General features: G+C 39.2%; 1 protein-coding gene across 1 annotated transcript in view; it reads left to right on the top strand.

Moving 5' to 3' along the window:
- The window catches only part of LOC128014041 (mucin-2-like), a 68,902-nt gene extending 55,224 nt beyond the window's left edge, over positions 1 to 13,678 (top strand). Inside the window, exons 41-56 of the mRNA XM_052597281.1 lie at positions 1,054 to 1,267; positions 1,370 to 1,548; positions 5,541 to 5,610; positions 6,265 to 6,365; positions 8,509 to 8,540; positions 8,637 to 8,814; positions 8,906 to 9,010; positions 9,690 to 9,730; positions 9,986 to 10,114; positions 10,278 to 10,376; positions 10,481 to 10,591; positions 11,379 to 11,483; positions 11,585 to 11,704; positions 12,752 to 12,791; positions 12,973 to 13,090; positions 13,211 to 13,678. Coding sequence (XP_052453241.1) covers positions 1,054 to 1,267; positions 1,370 to 1,548; positions 5,541 to 5,610; positions 6,265 to 6,365; positions 8,509 to 8,540; positions 8,637 to 8,814; positions 8,906 to 9,010; positions 9,690 to 9,730; positions 9,986 to 10,114; positions 10,278 to 10,376; positions 10,481 to 10,591; positions 11,379 to 11,483; positions 11,585 to 11,704; positions 12,752 to 12,791; positions 12,973 to 13,090; positions 13,211 to 13,391 — 1,823 coding nt within the window. The 3' untranslated portion in view covers positions 13,392 to 13,678. The remainder of the gene's footprint in view (positions 1 to 1,053; positions 1,268 to 1,369; positions 1,549 to 5,540; positions 5,611 to 6,264; positions 6,366 to 8,508; positions 8,541 to 8,636; positions 8,815 to 8,905; positions 9,011 to 9,689; positions 9,731 to 9,985; positions 10,115 to 10,277; positions 10,377 to 10,480; positions 10,592 to 11,378; positions 11,484 to 11,584; positions 11,705 to 12,751; positions 12,792 to 12,972; positions 13,091 to 13,210) is intronic.
- The last annotated feature ends 2,584 nt before the right edge of the window (positions 13,679 to 16,262 follow it).

A 16,262-nucleotide genomic window follows, 5' to 3' on the forward strand; every position in this document is an offset into this window, starting at 1 on the left:
GACAAAACTTCTCCAGGCCCCAAAAATACCCTTAGACTCCAGAGGGTTAAGCCGCAAAATGACAATCTATGAGTCCTACACGTTCTGCGTGTGTGGAAGCGCGGACTGGCCATCAGGAGAACTAATTTAAGGTTAAACCTGCATGGTGTAAATTTTTGAAAATGATTAACAGTTGCAAATAAACATTAATTAGTTTGAGAAATTGAGAAAAGTAATCAAAAAGTACTCAAAAGTAATAAGCTACATTACTTCATTAAAGTAATTAAAAAAGTTACACTACTATTAAATTTTAAATAGGGTAACTTGTAATCTGTAACCTATTACATTTACAAAGTACCCTTCCCAACACATTAATTGTAGACATTATGAAAGATTCATTATGCATATATTTATTTTGTTATAACAGAGCTTTGTGTGACTGCTATAAACTGAGGTAAAGGGAGCGCCCTTTGCTGGCATTCTGCCATGCCAAACCATGTACGCTGCAGCCTATGCCTTCTTTTGGTTAAAATAAAAAAGGGGGACAGTAAAAAGCCTCCCTGTTTTCATCCAAAATATATTACATATTGTTCTGAAGACGAACTGAGGCTTTTACATGTTTGGAATGACATGGGAGTGTTTGGAATGATATGGAAGTGATTAATGACAAAAAAAATTCATTTTGGGGTGGAATATCCCTTTAATGTCACTATTGAAAGGGACTGTATAATCTTTGAATAATGTCTTTAAATCCAAGAAATTTAAAGTGTACCTAAAGTAGTTGCAATAGTTCCTCTTCAGAACAATAAAATATACTTCAGAATGTGTTTAGTTGGACTTGAGCACTACTTCTGCACAATTAAAGTGCATTAAGTACAATATTAATTATATCAGTTTAGTATAGCAGAAATTGCTGGGTATTTCTATTAAGCCCATAAATATGTAAATTTGGTTGTATACTTGAAATAACTGTATTTTAAATCATTTTTGATGTATTTACTGTTCATTAGGGGTTGTTCAAAAAGGTTTGTTTTTGTGCATCATTATTAATTATTCCAAATAATTATTGTGAAGGAACATGCAACAACAACCAGGCTGATGACTGTATGATCCCTGGAGGGATCTTGGTCAATGATTGTGCAGTAATGGCAGATTACTGGCCAGCCATTGGTGTGGATGACAAAAATTGCACTACACCAAATACATTACCTCCGAAAATACCCCCTACCCCTCCAAAACCTACAACATGTGCTTCAGCCCATCCTGACTGCAACCTTCTTAAGAGCAAGTGAGTTCATTCTATTAGGTGTAATGAAAGTTTGACAAACTTGGTGTTATTGCTTCCAAAGTGATTTTTGTCCTTTTTATTCTTTATTTTGAACTTCCCCAGGTTGTTCAAAGAGTGTCATTCCTATATACCCCCTGAAAACTTCTTCTTAGCCTGTCAGTATGATAGTTGTCATATGAGCAACTCGTCTCAAATGGTGTGTGCAAGTCTGCAGAGCTATGCAAGTGCTTGCTCTCAGATGGGATTCTGTATACAATGGAGAAACTACACTGAGCTTTGCAGTAAGTTCCTTAATAAAATAAATTAATTTAAAGAACCCATGGTGAGAATCAAGTTTTAAACATTGTTTACATGTCTGTGGTTTATATACATATATATAAGTACAAGATTAGTTTTTCAAATTTAGCAGACTTTACGAATACCAGTTTATTATACAAAAGTACAACTGCAGGGTATTTTTTTATTAAGTACATAAATATGTAAATGTGCTTGTAGTATACTCAGCATGAAATAAATGTATTTCAGATACATTTTTAGTATATTTTTCTTTTCACTAGGGGTACTAAAACTACCTGATTTGAAACTACCTGATCTCCAACATAACAAACCATTAATCCCATCAGGTTACGAGATTGAGTTTTTCATATCTGGCCAAGGGTTTTTGCAGCTTGTTTTTATAGTGTTGAACATTGTAGCCAATCACAGATATATCTGCATATCATAGCATGTAATGACCAATCAAAGTTAAGTTAGTGAGATACTCAGAATCCAAGACTGAGCTGATCTAAGTGAATGAAGATAGAGACTTAGCATATTCATGAGTTTGCATGTAGTCAGTAATTTATGGACGTATTGCTATGGAGAGCTACCTTCCTGTAGATAGACAGTTCTTACCTTACTCCAACACACCTGGCTATAATTTTCAAGTAGCCTTGAATATCTTGATGAGTTTATTCAGATGTGTCTGATTGGGGTTGAAGCAGGAGTAGGGATGGAGACCCCTTGTGTAGAGTTATATTCAAGACATTTAAGACAAGCAGAAATGACTGTATTTTAAGGTATTGTCATGATTCCGCCCTCGTGTCCTTGATTTTTCCTAGTCTTGAGGCAGGATCATGACAGACCCGTGTTTTGTGTACAAGCGCATGGCCTTGTCTTTGGGCCATGTGCTTGTGTTGTCTCGTTCCCTTGCCCCGCCCCCCTTGTTAACCTAGTCGTGTCTTGATTGTCCTATCTGTAACACCTGTCGCGTCTTGATTAGTACCCCTATTTAGATCTCCTAGTGTGCTCTGTCTTGCGTCGGTTCATTGTACCTGTCATTGTGTGTGTACTACTTATGTGTTCTACACTTGTGATTGTACCTCTGAAGTCCCTGTATTACCGTGAGTGTTTGTAGTTAGTGTCAAGAGTTTGTTTGTCTTATCAATCCTGCCCTGTTAAGTTGTTTAGTTCCTGCCCTAGCTGTTGTTTTCCCCCTCGTGGGTTTTGTTTTCCCCTTTTTGTAATAAACCCTTTGTTTGAGAATCCCTGTCTGCACCTGAGTTCCTCCCTTACCAAGATCCTGACAGAATGAACCGACCACAATGGAACTCAGCGGACAGGAGGCAATGCTGGATGCCCGTGCCAGCAGCGTCGAGAGCTGGCGTGCCCGTGCCAGCAGCGTCGAGAGCTGGCGTGCCCGTGCCAGCAGCGTCGAGAGCTGGCGTGCCCGTGCCAGCAGCGTCGAGAGCTGGCGTGCCCGTGCCAGCAACGTCGAGAGCTGGCGTGCCCGTGCCAGCAGCGTCGAGAGCTGGCGTGCCCGTGCCAGCAGCGTCGAGAGCTGGCGTGCCCGTGCCAGCAGCGTCGAGAGCTGGCGTGCCCGTGCCAGCAGCGTCGAGAGCTGGCGTGCCCGTGCCAGCAGCGTCGAGAGCTGGCGTGCCCGTGCCAGCAGCGTCGAGAGCTGGCGTGCCCGTGCCAGCAGCGTCGAGAGCTGGCGTGCCCGTGCCAGCAGCGTCGAGAGCTGGCGTGCCCGTGCCAGCAGCGTCGAGAGCTGGCGTGCCCGTGCCAGCAGCGTCGAGAGCTGGCGTGCCCGAGCCAGCAGCGGTGGGCGTGCCCGAGCCAGCAGCGGTGGGCGTGCCCGAGCCAGCAGCGGTGGGCGTGCCCGAGCCAGCAGCGGTGGGCGTGCCCGAGCCAGCAGCGGTGAGCGTGCCCGAGCCAGCAGCGGTGAGCGTGCCCGAGCCAGCAGCGGTGAGCGTGCCCGAGCCAGCAGCGGTGAGCGTGCCCGAGCCAGCAGCGGTGAGCGTGCCCGAGCCGGCAAAACAGAAAGCCGTATTCAAGTCTGCAGTCGTGAGAGCGGAGGAGAGAGCCGCGGCCGACTCTGCAGCAAAGACTCTTGTACTGTCTGTCTCATCTCGTAAGGAGATGCCTATTGTCCTAGCTGCTAAAGCATTTTCTGATTATTTGTCCCGTCTTGTCCAAATCCTAGAAGTCCCCGTTAGTCCTGTCTTGTCCTCAGACCCTGTCCCCAGAAATCCCGAGTGTCCTGATGTCGTCTCCCCGTGTCCCGTGAGTGTTGCCCCGTGTCCTGCTGATGAAGTCATGTATCCTGTTGATGTGGCCCCGTGTCCCGTAGATGTCCCGTGTCCTGTTGTCCCCCCGTGTCCAGTAGATGTTGCCCCGTGTCCCGTAGATGTCCCGTGTCCAGTAGATGTTGTCGTCCCGTGTCCAGTAGATGTTGTCCCCCCGTGTCCAGCTGTCGTCTCCCCGCGTCCCGTAAGTCTTGCCCCGCGTCCCGTAAGTGTTGCCCCGCGTCCCTTGTCTGCTCCTATCATGTCCCCTGTCAGTTGTCCCGAGACCCCTCCCCACCCCTCACCACCCAGACCTGCCCGTACCCCCCGTCGTCAGCCTTCGTCCTGTCCTCCTAAAACTCCTGCCCCACCCACTCACCCTGGTCTGTCCCCCATGAACTTTGTGGTCCCGCCTCCTCCCCTTCCCTGTTTGTTTTTTTTGATTTGTCACCCCAACCCTGCTGTTGTGTATTCATGTTTGCCATTGTTATTATTTGTCATGTCCTGTTGGTTTGTGTCTGTGTCCCAGTCTGTCATGTCAGTCGTGTCCCGTGTTTGATGTTCCCTTGAGGAGCGTCTGGAAGCCGCTCCTTAAGGGAGGGGTTCTGTCATGATTCCGCCCTCGTGTCCTTGATTTTTCCTAGTCTTGAGGCAGGATCATGACAGACCCGTGTTTTGTGTACAAGCGCATGGCCTTGTCTTTGGGCCATGTGCTTGTGTTGTCTCGTTCCCTTGCCCCGCCCCCCTTGTTAACCTAGTCGTGTCTTGATTGTCCTATCTGTAACACCTGTCGCGTCTTGATTAGTACCCCTATTTAGATCTCCTAGTGTGCTCTGTCTTGCGTCGGTTCATTGTACCTGTCATTGTGTGTGTACTACTTATGTGTTCTACACTTGTGATTGTACCTCTGAAGTCCCTGTATTACCGTGAGTGTTTGTAGTTAGTGTCAAGAGTTTGTTTGTCTTATCAATCCTGCCCTGTTAAGTTGTTTAGTTCCTGCCCTAGCTGTTGTTTTCCCCCTCGTGGGTTTTGTTTTCCCCTTTTTGTAATAAACCCTTTGTTTGAGAATCCCTGTCTGCACCTGAGTTCCTCCCTTACCAAGATCCTGACAGGTATAGTTAACCCAAAAGTGAAAATGTGATGTTTATCTGCTTACCCCCAGGGAATCCAAGATGTAGGTGACTTTGTTTTAATTCAGGAGAACACAAATGGAGATTTTTAACACAACAAGTTGCAGTCTGACAGTCTTATAAGGGAGGTGAATAGTTGAATAGTGTAATGGAGGTGAATTGTTTACAACAAAAGAAAAACTAAAAACTTACACAAAACCAAACAAAACCCTGTGGCCCCTTTACAATACATTATGGATCAGAGGTTAAAAAAGACTGCATCAGGTTTTATTAAAAATCTTGGTTTGTGTTGTACTGAATAAATAAAGTCACCTACATCTTGGATGCCCCGGAGGTAAGCAGATAAACATCAAATTTGACATTTTGGGTGAACTATCCTTTTAATTGTCATTTTTATTATCAAAGAAAATTTTAAGGGATAAAATTTGTGACTGCTGGGAGACTTGAATTTAATGTATGTATAAGAAATCTAATAACATTAAATATGTTATGATAGAATACTAACTTTTCTGTTTCAAGTAGAATTTTCCGTAGGCTTGAATTGAATGCAATTGTTAACATTTTAATTAAGAGATTGTTTTAACTTTTCTTTCTCAGAAATTAAATGTCCAGGAAATAAAATCCTCTTGCCTTGTGGTCCAGCTGAACCACCAACATGTAGAGACTGGTATGTACTTCTTTCTTTTAATAATTTTGACCAGCAGTGTCCACATCTGTTATTTGAGGGCCTCTGTCCTGCAGAGTTTAGCTCCATTCCTAATTAAATACACCTGAATCAGTTAATCAAAACCAAATCAAATCAAAACTTCCAGGCATGTATGTTGGAGCAGGTTGGAGCTATACTCTGCAGGAACAGGATTGAAAATCCCTTACTTAGAAAATTGTGGAAAGACCAAATTCTGTCATTTTTATGTGACAGATGTGAACATGGGGGTCGTATTATTTTTCAAACTTATTATAAAGCAAGACTATTTTAAGAGCCAAGTCTGTCCCACAATGTCTATTACAATTAACATGCTTACACAGTTTGTATACACAAATAAAATAATTGTCACTTCTGGTCTTTACCATGTTCATATGTATCTGCTTTTTTGCAATGCATTTCTTGAAATGTGGATACTACTGAAATCCCAATAGATAAGATTTTTAGTCTGATGTACCTATTATTTATTTATCTTTCAAAATAATTTCATTTTCTTTTAATGAAAATGCAAACATAATTTGATCATATAGATTAAAATGTTCAATGTTAATTCCAACGTGATATAAATGTTTTGCTGGTAACAAACTGTAAAAAGATTAAATAATCTTTGAATTACAGGTCTACTGAGAGTGCCATGATAGTGCCCACAGAAGGTTGCTTCTGCCCTGAGAACACCACACTCTTCAGCAAAGAATCAGAATTATGTGTGCCAAAATGTGGTGAGAAGCCATTACTGTGTGTTGTCTACCATTCTGTACCGTTATGAGTTTTGGTCCACCGTTTTGTACCTCTCCAGATAACTAGCACAGCCACAAATTACAATGTGGGTGGGCCTAGCCTAAAATGTATCTGTTATCAAAATAGCCCAATGCAACTAAGTTAAACCTGCTTATGTACACATCACCATTTAATCAGAGCATAAGCCTGTATGTCATCATTAGCAGTGTTAAGAACAGCATGAGCACAGCGGCCACTCCACATGCACGTGTACCACAACAACACCATCAAATCAGCTGGACAGTAGTAGTACAGTAATGGACAGTATCAGGGTGTCTGCGGGTTTGTAAAAGGTAGTAAATGAAATTAGCCAAAATTAAGGGCATTAAAAAGTATTAAAAAAATAATGAACGTCATCTGACGAGGTAAATTTGTTAAGTGCTATACAAATCAAAAATTCGTGTGAATTTATTTCTATGTTGAGAGTAGGACCTGAGTGATATCATGTGAGGTGTTTGTTCGCACGCGCACTGAAACAAACTGGGTAACCAGCTGCAAATGCTTATTTATAAATAAAAAAAAAGATATTAAATGACCACTAGTACATGGCTGCAGAGAAGTACTTATAGATAATTTCCACTCCCTAATATAGCCTATATATTTTGTATTCATTAAATAATATTTAGATATTATGAATGACAGTAATAAAAGTACATTTTGTCAGATGTAAGACGTCTGCTAGAGATCTGGGAATCATCTGCTGTGTACTCTGATAAACGTCTCAGAAGCAGTTTTACATATCCATATCCATTCTGACAGGAAACATCTTAGAGACAGATTGCAGATGAACAAGCATTCTTAAAAATACATCTTGCATATATATATGCAGACATTAAATATATATCTCTGAGATGTACATTAATTAAGATTAAGGTGCTTTACTGTCAGGTGCTGGTGCCACGTTCTGTAGAACTAAATGGCAATAGTTCTGGTGTCCTCAAACAGTGTTAGAAGAATGTTCTCTGTGGTGTATTTTCACTGCAAAACTATAAAAATATATAATTGCAAATTTTGAGAAAAGCCGCAGCAAAATCAGTAATATTGATAGCAAAAGAAAAAGGACAGTGAAATCCTGGAAACCCTGTTTGGTAGACCTATATGCTTAAATAGTTGTCTGTATTCAAACATTTTCACGAATTTGTGTTCATATGTTATATATTATTTATATATGCAAATTCAGGATTAATAGCTCCAGTCTAGGTCACAAGCAGGCAGGCCACCTCTCAAATTGACTAAACATCTAGGTCAGTGGTTCTTAAACTTTTCACATAGTATCCTCTCAGAAAATGTTAGGCTTTCCAAGTACCACCATTGTGACTAACATTGACATGGCTAATGATGGGCATAGTGTTATAGACTTATTGTAATGCTTAATCTGGAGGTTTAGTATGGCTCTGATAAAGGCAAACGTTATGGTATTGGGCGTTTTGTTTCCGACAAGTGCTGTACCAATCACAGCAGTTAGGGCTCACGGAAAGGAGGGGTTTAGAGAGACTAATTCTTTAAACTGCTTTGCACAAGTCATTTACAAATCATTTAGAAGTGAGTTAAAATTAAACCTATTTGACCTTGCATGCATTTACATTTTTAAGGAGACTCATAAAACATTATTAGCAAGCTTAAAAATGGCATAATAGGGTCACATTGCACGTGTCATTGCACGTGACATTGTAGACGTTAGAAAATGGAGCACTGCTGGTGATGGAGAAATAGGTGAATTACTGTTTGCATTATCAGAGATGTTCAGCTCCTTGAGCTTAGAATATGCAGGGGAACATTTCATTCATACCTGAAGCTAGAGGTGCTCACAAAACGGATTCATAGAGGTAACGTATAACATGCCAGGAAAACCCTAATATGGACAAAGGCATGTATAAACATTCAGCAGAATCTGCTGTAGCTAAGGGGAAAGGGGCGAGATCTTCATTATTGTATGGCAAACAAGAATCAAGAAACAACTATTTATTTTTAATAGGTCAAGTATTGTGATTATTGCAACAGAATTCACAATGATTAGGCTACCTTGAGAAGTAACTTACTGGGTGACTGAAACAAACTTTTTTTTTTCTTTTTTTTTTTTTGTAGGATGCGTGGACCCGTCTGGGAATCCACGTCAGGTACAGAAAGGTTTAAACTGTTAATGTAATAGCCACTTGTTGAAGAAGCATCCAATTGCTTTGATACAATGTTCTATTTGTTTGTTTCTGTTGTAGTTTGATGAGAAATTTAAGTACAACTGTGAGGACTGTGTCTGTGATATGTCCACCCAATCAGTGATCTGTAAACCCAAAGAGTGTCCAGATACGAGCCCTAAGAGCTGCACTGAGCCTGGCTTTGTGTTGATGAGTTTCAACGATCCCTCAGACAAATGCTGCAGCAAACAAGATTGCAGTAAGTTTGTTTGCAGTTTTTTTAAAGTGGTTTGCTTTAGGTTTGCATTTTCCTTTTATTAAATCCTCTCTTAACCCTTTCCATGATGTAGATTGTAACATCAGCATGTGCCCACCTTTGGATAAAAACTGTCTAGTCGGATATACGCCAGTTCTGAAAGTGCCTGAGAGAAAATGCTGTCCAGAACTCAAATGCGGTATCACTATTAGTCTTAAACACTTGGATGAGGTTGTCTTTGAGTCTGTGTATCTTTTGGTAATTTGATTTTCAATATAATAGTGAGTGTAGAAAATCAGAAAAAATGCAACACACGATTTTAATAAATGTAATAACTTGCCATTTCGGTTTGTTTCTTACCAAATCCTACAGTATGCCTTCAGAACATTTGGAATATATGCCACAAGATGCATATAATTAGCCCATTTTTCCATTTTAACCAGTCAAACGCCAGTACTGTCAAGCACAGAACAGTACTGAACTACATAGGAAATATGTAGTAGTGTAAAACAGTTTATTTAATTAATATTGAGTATTAATTGATGTAAACAGAAGAAAGCCTTGTCCAGGCTCTGTCCCGGTATGGCATGTGTCGAGCCATTCGTTATTCTGGGTGTTTGCTGAAAAAAAAGATTAAATGTAGTTGCAATAAAACGGGTTAAGAATCCTTACAACTGCAGTAGCAGAGGACTAGTATTCTGCCATGTGGAACTGCAGAAGAACCGATGACAGCACGGTTTGATCTTTGGTTGACCAATTATTCTCTACACTCAATATTAATTCAGATATCATATGATCAAAAGATACACTGACCTTTTTGTCACATTTGACAGATGCTGTCTTTATTCTCCTTTAATGTGTATGTGTTCATTTTACAGAGCCGAAAAAAGTTTGTGTCCACAATAACACTGAGTATACGGTAACTAAACATGGAAATTTCTTCTGTTACTGATAAATCATATAAATGTTAAAATTATAAATGATATGTTAAGGATTACAAATTAATATTTTACTGTTTATATATGTGTATGCAACTATCTTTATATTGATAACAAAATCATATTTTTAAGTAGTAACACATTGCCCCTGGAAAACACACAATATATGTTATCTGCTATTTAGTCATGAGCAATACACGTTGTGTTCACTTGGTTCTCTCTGTACTTCATTCTAGCCTGGGGCTAAAATTTCACCAGAGCCTTGTGTCGAATGCAACTGTAAAATGGATAAAGACCCACAGACTGAACTACATAATTTCAGTTGTTCTCCTATAATCTGTCCTAAGATCCTCTCTTGCCCTAAGGTAATATGTGCATCTTATAGTAAGTACACATTAGGATTGCTTTATATTCTGAACACAGTAATCACAGAGCGAAACTCTGATTTGAAAATGTATTTTGACACACTGACCAATAACACTAATTTAGTTTCCACTTAATGATTAAAAACTTGTTTTTCACTTCAAGGGGTTTAATTATGGTAAAAAAGATGGAGAGTGCTGTGAATCATGCAGACAAGATTCCTGTATTTATGTTGCACCAGACAACACCACACATACTCTCAAGGTACATTTGAAAAAATTCTTAAACTTTTCTGCATTCTTTCAGTTCATCAGAAAAAAGAATCTGCTCTGAATTAATTCTTATGTGTCTTTCTGTCTTTTTAATAGCACGGGGAACGTGTCATTTACACATGCGAAACTGTTACCTGCCATCAAATTAATGACTCGTTTGAGACTGAGATAACAAAAACAGAATGTCCATTTATTGACTGTGAGCCTGTAAGTAGAATCTCTAGCTTCAACTTCACACATCAAATTGAGGGTAAAAACGCTGGGGAATTTTATATATATATATATATATAAATATATATATATCTCATAACTCCCTCACACAAGCTCTTGTCAACGTCGCTAACTATTGATGTTGCGTTCCCTGGTAGATTGTAGTTGCCATGTTTTCACAAGAAAATCCACCCAATGCTACTCAAAATAAGCCCAAAACTAGCCCAATCTCGTCTCGATGGGGTTCCCAGTAAAAAAAAATATATATAAAATAAATATATATATATATAAGGCGGGTTCCCCTGCTTAAATTCGCATTCCAGGGGGTTAAATATCATATTATTGGAGTTGCTTCAACTTGTGGACATGAAAAAACAACCCATGGCAACATTATGACGTCACCCAAACTATTCATACTATTTTGTTGCACTTGAGATTTAGTGTTAAACTAAAAGAATTATTAATTTCTAAAATAATATTTATCATGCAAGCAGAGAGATGTCATGACAAACGTTTAGTGATCATTTGAACATGACTCAATCCATTCAATGAGCACATTTTCATTACATTAACTCTTTAAGCAAGTCTTAATGTTTATTGAACTTCCCTAACAAATGTGTGTGTGCCGCGCAAACCAGCAAAAGATAAAGATGCAAACATGTAGGCCGAATAGAAAATGAATTCATATCTAAGTTGATTATTAGCCTGCTCTCTCTCTCTGTGTGTCTGTGTGTGTGTGTGTGTGTGTGTGTATATTGGATTATTGTGCAAATTTGTCTTTTAGTCCAAGGGGTATAAATATGTGAAACAAGATGGAGAATGCTGTGGAATATGTACACAAGATGCCTGTATTTATGATGCACCAGACAACACCACACATACTCTCAAGGTATTTTGAAAACACTGTTAAACTGTTCTACATTCTTTCACTCCATAATACAAAGAACCTGCTCTAAATGAATTCTCATGTGTCTGTCTGTCTTTGTGTAGGATGGAGAGGAGCTCCATTTCAAATGTATGAATGCTACATGCCAGAAAAGTAATGGCATGTTTATGACAATAAAGAACTATAAACAATGCCCGCCCTTTAATCCAGATGACTGTGTGCCTGTAAGTAGAATATCTATAACTCGAGGAGCATACATTACACCCTTGTTAGAATAAGTGCAAAGTGTATTGTATGTAATTTATACTGAAGCTTGTTTGCCCAATTAAATAAAACATTTAACTCTGACTTTTTATCTTACAATTCTGACTTTTTATCTCGCAGTTGTTTTTACATTAAAAATACAAAAACTTTTTTCTCAGAATAACAAGATATAAACTCACAGTTGTGTGTTGTAAGAATTGTGAAACATAAACACTTGTCTTGTGTTTATATATTACAATTCTGACTACTTATTTATTATTATTTTTCTTTTCAAAATTGTTATATATAAACTCACAATTTCAAGTTATAAAGTCCACTTTTCTCTCACCGGGATCAGCCTCCCTCTGCGGCTGCAAGCAAACTCCAAATGGACGAGTCTGGCCCAACTCTGCTTCATTCCACCCCCAACCCCCAAGCGCCCTCTGTTATGCCTCCAAGCACCATGTTCAGTTCTGGGTGCCGATAGCAATGTGTTTGTTATAAATTCCGTTGTGAACAATGGAGTTTAGAAAAGTACACACACAACCAGTCGCTGTTATAGCGAGCGAGAGAGAAAAAAAAAGATTCTCAAAAAGGAGCAAATTTGGGTCCCCACAAGGCGGCCCGCCTCTTGAGCCAATCCAACCCCTTGCCACCTGGGCTGAGGACTGGCAGGCCATTCCCGGAAAGTCAGCATGGGTTGTGGGGATAATACAACAAGGTTATACATTTCAATTCGCTTGAAGACCCCCACAATTCAGTGGCGTGGTTCCCATCTCGATTCAGAGCAAAGACGCTCAAGTCCTGTGCTCCGAGCTGACAAATTTACCGACAAAAGGAGCCGTAGAAAGGGTTCCTCCAGCTCTGAGTGAATCGGGCTTCTACAGCCCATTACTTCTTTGTCCCCAAGAAGGAGAGGGGATCTGATATTATAAATACCGATTATATACAGATTATGGAGAAGTGTTTAAATACCGGTCAAAAATGTCTAAGCATTGTTTTCCTTTCTATTATTTGTGTTCTTACAGGGAACAGTGCATTTTGACAAAGATGGGTGCTGCCAGATCTGTAAGATACTGTTTCCTTATACCTAAAATTCTAACAATTCTTGCCCACCTTTTTATATTTGTCCAAGAACATTCAGAAGATGTTAAATAAATTAAAAATAACATGATAGGCACTACATAAAAAACAGAGCATGTATTTTTTCACAAGAGTCACAGGCTTACATGCCTCTATTATTTCTCAGGCGAAACCAGAAACTGTGTCCTTGAGAGAAACATCACCAGTCTACATGTCAATGGCTGCACTTCCATCAATGATGTAGAAATTACATCCTGCACTGGTCACTGTGACAATGGATCAAAGTGAGAGCTTTACGCACCTACTGATCACAAACATTATTTTTTTTATTATTCACAAGTCCTAAACTTACATTCAGCTGTACTACACTCATCTGACTGGTGTTTTCTTGGAAACCTGCATAGGTATTCGGCGGAAATGAACATCATGATGCACAGCTGTTCTTGCTGCCAAGAGGAGAAATTCAGCCATCGAAATGTGAAGCTGAAATGTGCTAATAGCAGCGAGATCCTTCATAACTACATTTATGTTGAAAGCTGCAGATGCACTCCTATCAAGTGTGAAGACTGGAAGACCTCTGGATAAATCGATCCTGCTTGGCTTCAGCTGGTTTGAACATGACTCAATCTGTCACACTTACAATGCAACAATTTTAAAATATAAAACCAAAAATTACAAAGATGATTTAGGCTGATTGTTGTAGTGCATTAATGACTAAAATGTATTTCCCAAACATTGCATTGTAATCATTGTAGTTTTCTTTGTGGTCTAATCTAGGGGTATAGTTAACTCTCAACTAAGCTATCTATTTAGTTATTTCTTGAAGGGGACATTTTTGACTAAATTCCTTACACTCTTTGGTAAAGCATGATATAATGGTGTATTTTTTCTTCAAAATGAAATGAATTAAAATCACAATAAAGCATAATAAAGAACATATATTAGTGTCCAGGATTTTTTTCTTTTCTTTTTTTTAGAAAAGTCCCATCCTGCATACATTGATCATACAAAAAAAAAAAAAATTAAAGTCCCAGTAAAAATTGTGTGCTGAAGGTAATTTTGGCTGTATATGTTTTAGTTCAAATAAGGTGACCAGACATGCCATTTCCTGGGGACATATTCTGCATATCATTTCTAAACTGTCTAAAATAACTAGGTACTGTGAGAGTGATTCGGAAGCATGGAGCTGTCTGCTCTGCTGCCTATAGTTCTCTAGGTACTTTGATGTCATACAATGATCAATCGGTGCAGCTCAAACCAACACCTGGTTATTTTAGGCAATTTAGAAATCCTGTGCAGAAGATATTCAAACCTTTTTTAAACTGTTCTAACAATGAAAAAAACTATACATTTTCAGTCCAAGTTACACCATGGTACATCCATCAGGTGAGGCACTATAGATGAACAGTGTTGGGTATAGTTACTTTGGAAAGTAGTTAAGTTACAACGTTACCATCAATTAAAAGTAATTAGTTACGATACAGCGTTACCTATTCATAAAAGTAACGCGTTAGAGTACTCATGCGTTACCAAAAATTAAAAGCCGTTTGCAGCGGCTCACACATGACAGACACAGCCCCCGGCCCCTTTAAATGCACCTAGAAGTCGTGACTCCCGACAATGAATAACGTCATTCATCCGACTAAATTAACACTGCAGGATAACAATAACAGGAAAGACAGTCAGCAATAGGCTATTCCACATGGCGTTTTATTTATTTATTATCATAGAACATATTATTAATCAAAATTCGCACCTACCCAGCCCGGGTAGCCTAGGCTACTGTATATTATGAGCACCACAAGATAACTCCTGATTTTCTTTAACTTTACATAATGCAGTTATCAAAGTACAATTATGCTTACTTGTAAACACAACCTTAAACAGGCTTGCAGATTTAAATCCATTTAGAAATGATGAACAACCAGCCAGCCAACGATCTAACAGAAATTAACAGCTGCCTGTCAAACAAAAATGATAACAAACCGAATTAAATCCTTCACTGCCACACAGGCAAATGACAAATCGCTTAATAGGCGAACTAATTATTATTAAAGTGTCACTCACAGTCACAAGCCTAAATTCGCTGTAACACAGTCCCCTTACATTTACTCTTCAAAGTAGTGATTAAAACGTAGCAGAAGCAGATTTTCGAAACGTTTGTCCGACAGTCGATTTCTTTTTCGTTGACAAATTGAAAATGATGTGCGTACTTCCATAAACCAAACGCTGTCCTCTCTGCTATCTTGCCGGGAGTTCGAAAAAAAAAAAAAAAAACCCCACACACACACAGGGTCAGGCGCAGGGCACAGACGTATCACAGCCATTGACTTTACGATCACAGAGCTTCGGCTCCGCTGATACATCCGCAGGTGGCACAGTAGACCTAGGCATACTGTCTGACAAAAAGCAGGCTGCAGTCGGGATTTTCCTTTCCTTAAAATAACGGACTACTTTTTTACTTACACACGAAACTAACGCGTTAAGTTACAAATTTCAGGAAAAAAGTAATTAGAGTACTCTAACGCGTTACTTTGTAACGCGTTACCCACAACACTGTAGATGAAAGTGGTGCCTGAAAGACCAGATCCTATTCCAGCTAACTGCATGACAAACCACTTGAAAAAGCAATGAACAAGAAACTACAAAAAAAAAAAAAGTACAATTAACAAAGAGACACAAATTTACAAATAAATGTGCATTTTTGTTCATGTTAATTGATACTGAACAAATAGAAACACAATGCTTCATGCACATCATGCAACTAAATGTATTTATAAACTCATCAACTTTGTATAAATGTTGAAATCTGAAATTTTCTGCATTTGTCTGATATTTGTCAGTATAAATATCTACTGTTATTTATTTCAGTTACTCAACAGTACTAAATATATATAACATCCATCTCCCAAACTGAAATGTTAAGAACAGCACTGAAGTCACTGTGGAGGTCTGGTTAGTTGTGGTTATTTAAAGGCAACATCAGAGAGCTATACATGTGTGAGATTGTGGTTGACACTGGAAGTTCCTTGTTTCAATTAAATTCACTGTGATTAGTTTCCCAAAGAGCAAATTAGCCCCTGTGCCAAAACCCAATACGTTTTTTAATATATTGTCATCCAGTTCCATAATGTAGTTTTTCAGGAATCTGTCATGACTTCAGGAAAAACAAGGTTGTCCTTCACATGCTTGTGTGTTAATTTTTGCTCTTGTATAATGTTTGCTAGTTTTTGTGGTGACAAAGTACTAGTAAAATCCTTCAGAACAGGTCTCCAGGATTCAATCACAAACATAGGGGTTTGGATGAGAGCTTTATGGCCTAACTGTTCCAAAAGTAGAGGTAGATTTTCTTCAGTAGGCCTCTGGTGACAATCATTGAAATTAAGAACATCAAGAGGTGACTCATGATCAGCTGAGTTGAAGTTTGCCATTGCCACATCTCATTTTGCTATGTAG

Source organism: Carassius gibelio, chromosome B25 (assembly GCF_023724105.1).
Source record: "Carassius gibelio isolate Cgi1373 ecotype wild population from Czech Republic chromosome B25, carGib1.2-hapl.c, whole genome shotgun sequence".
NCBI lineage: Eukaryota > Metazoa > Chordata > Actinopteri > Cypriniformes > Cyprinidae > Carassius > Carassius gibelio.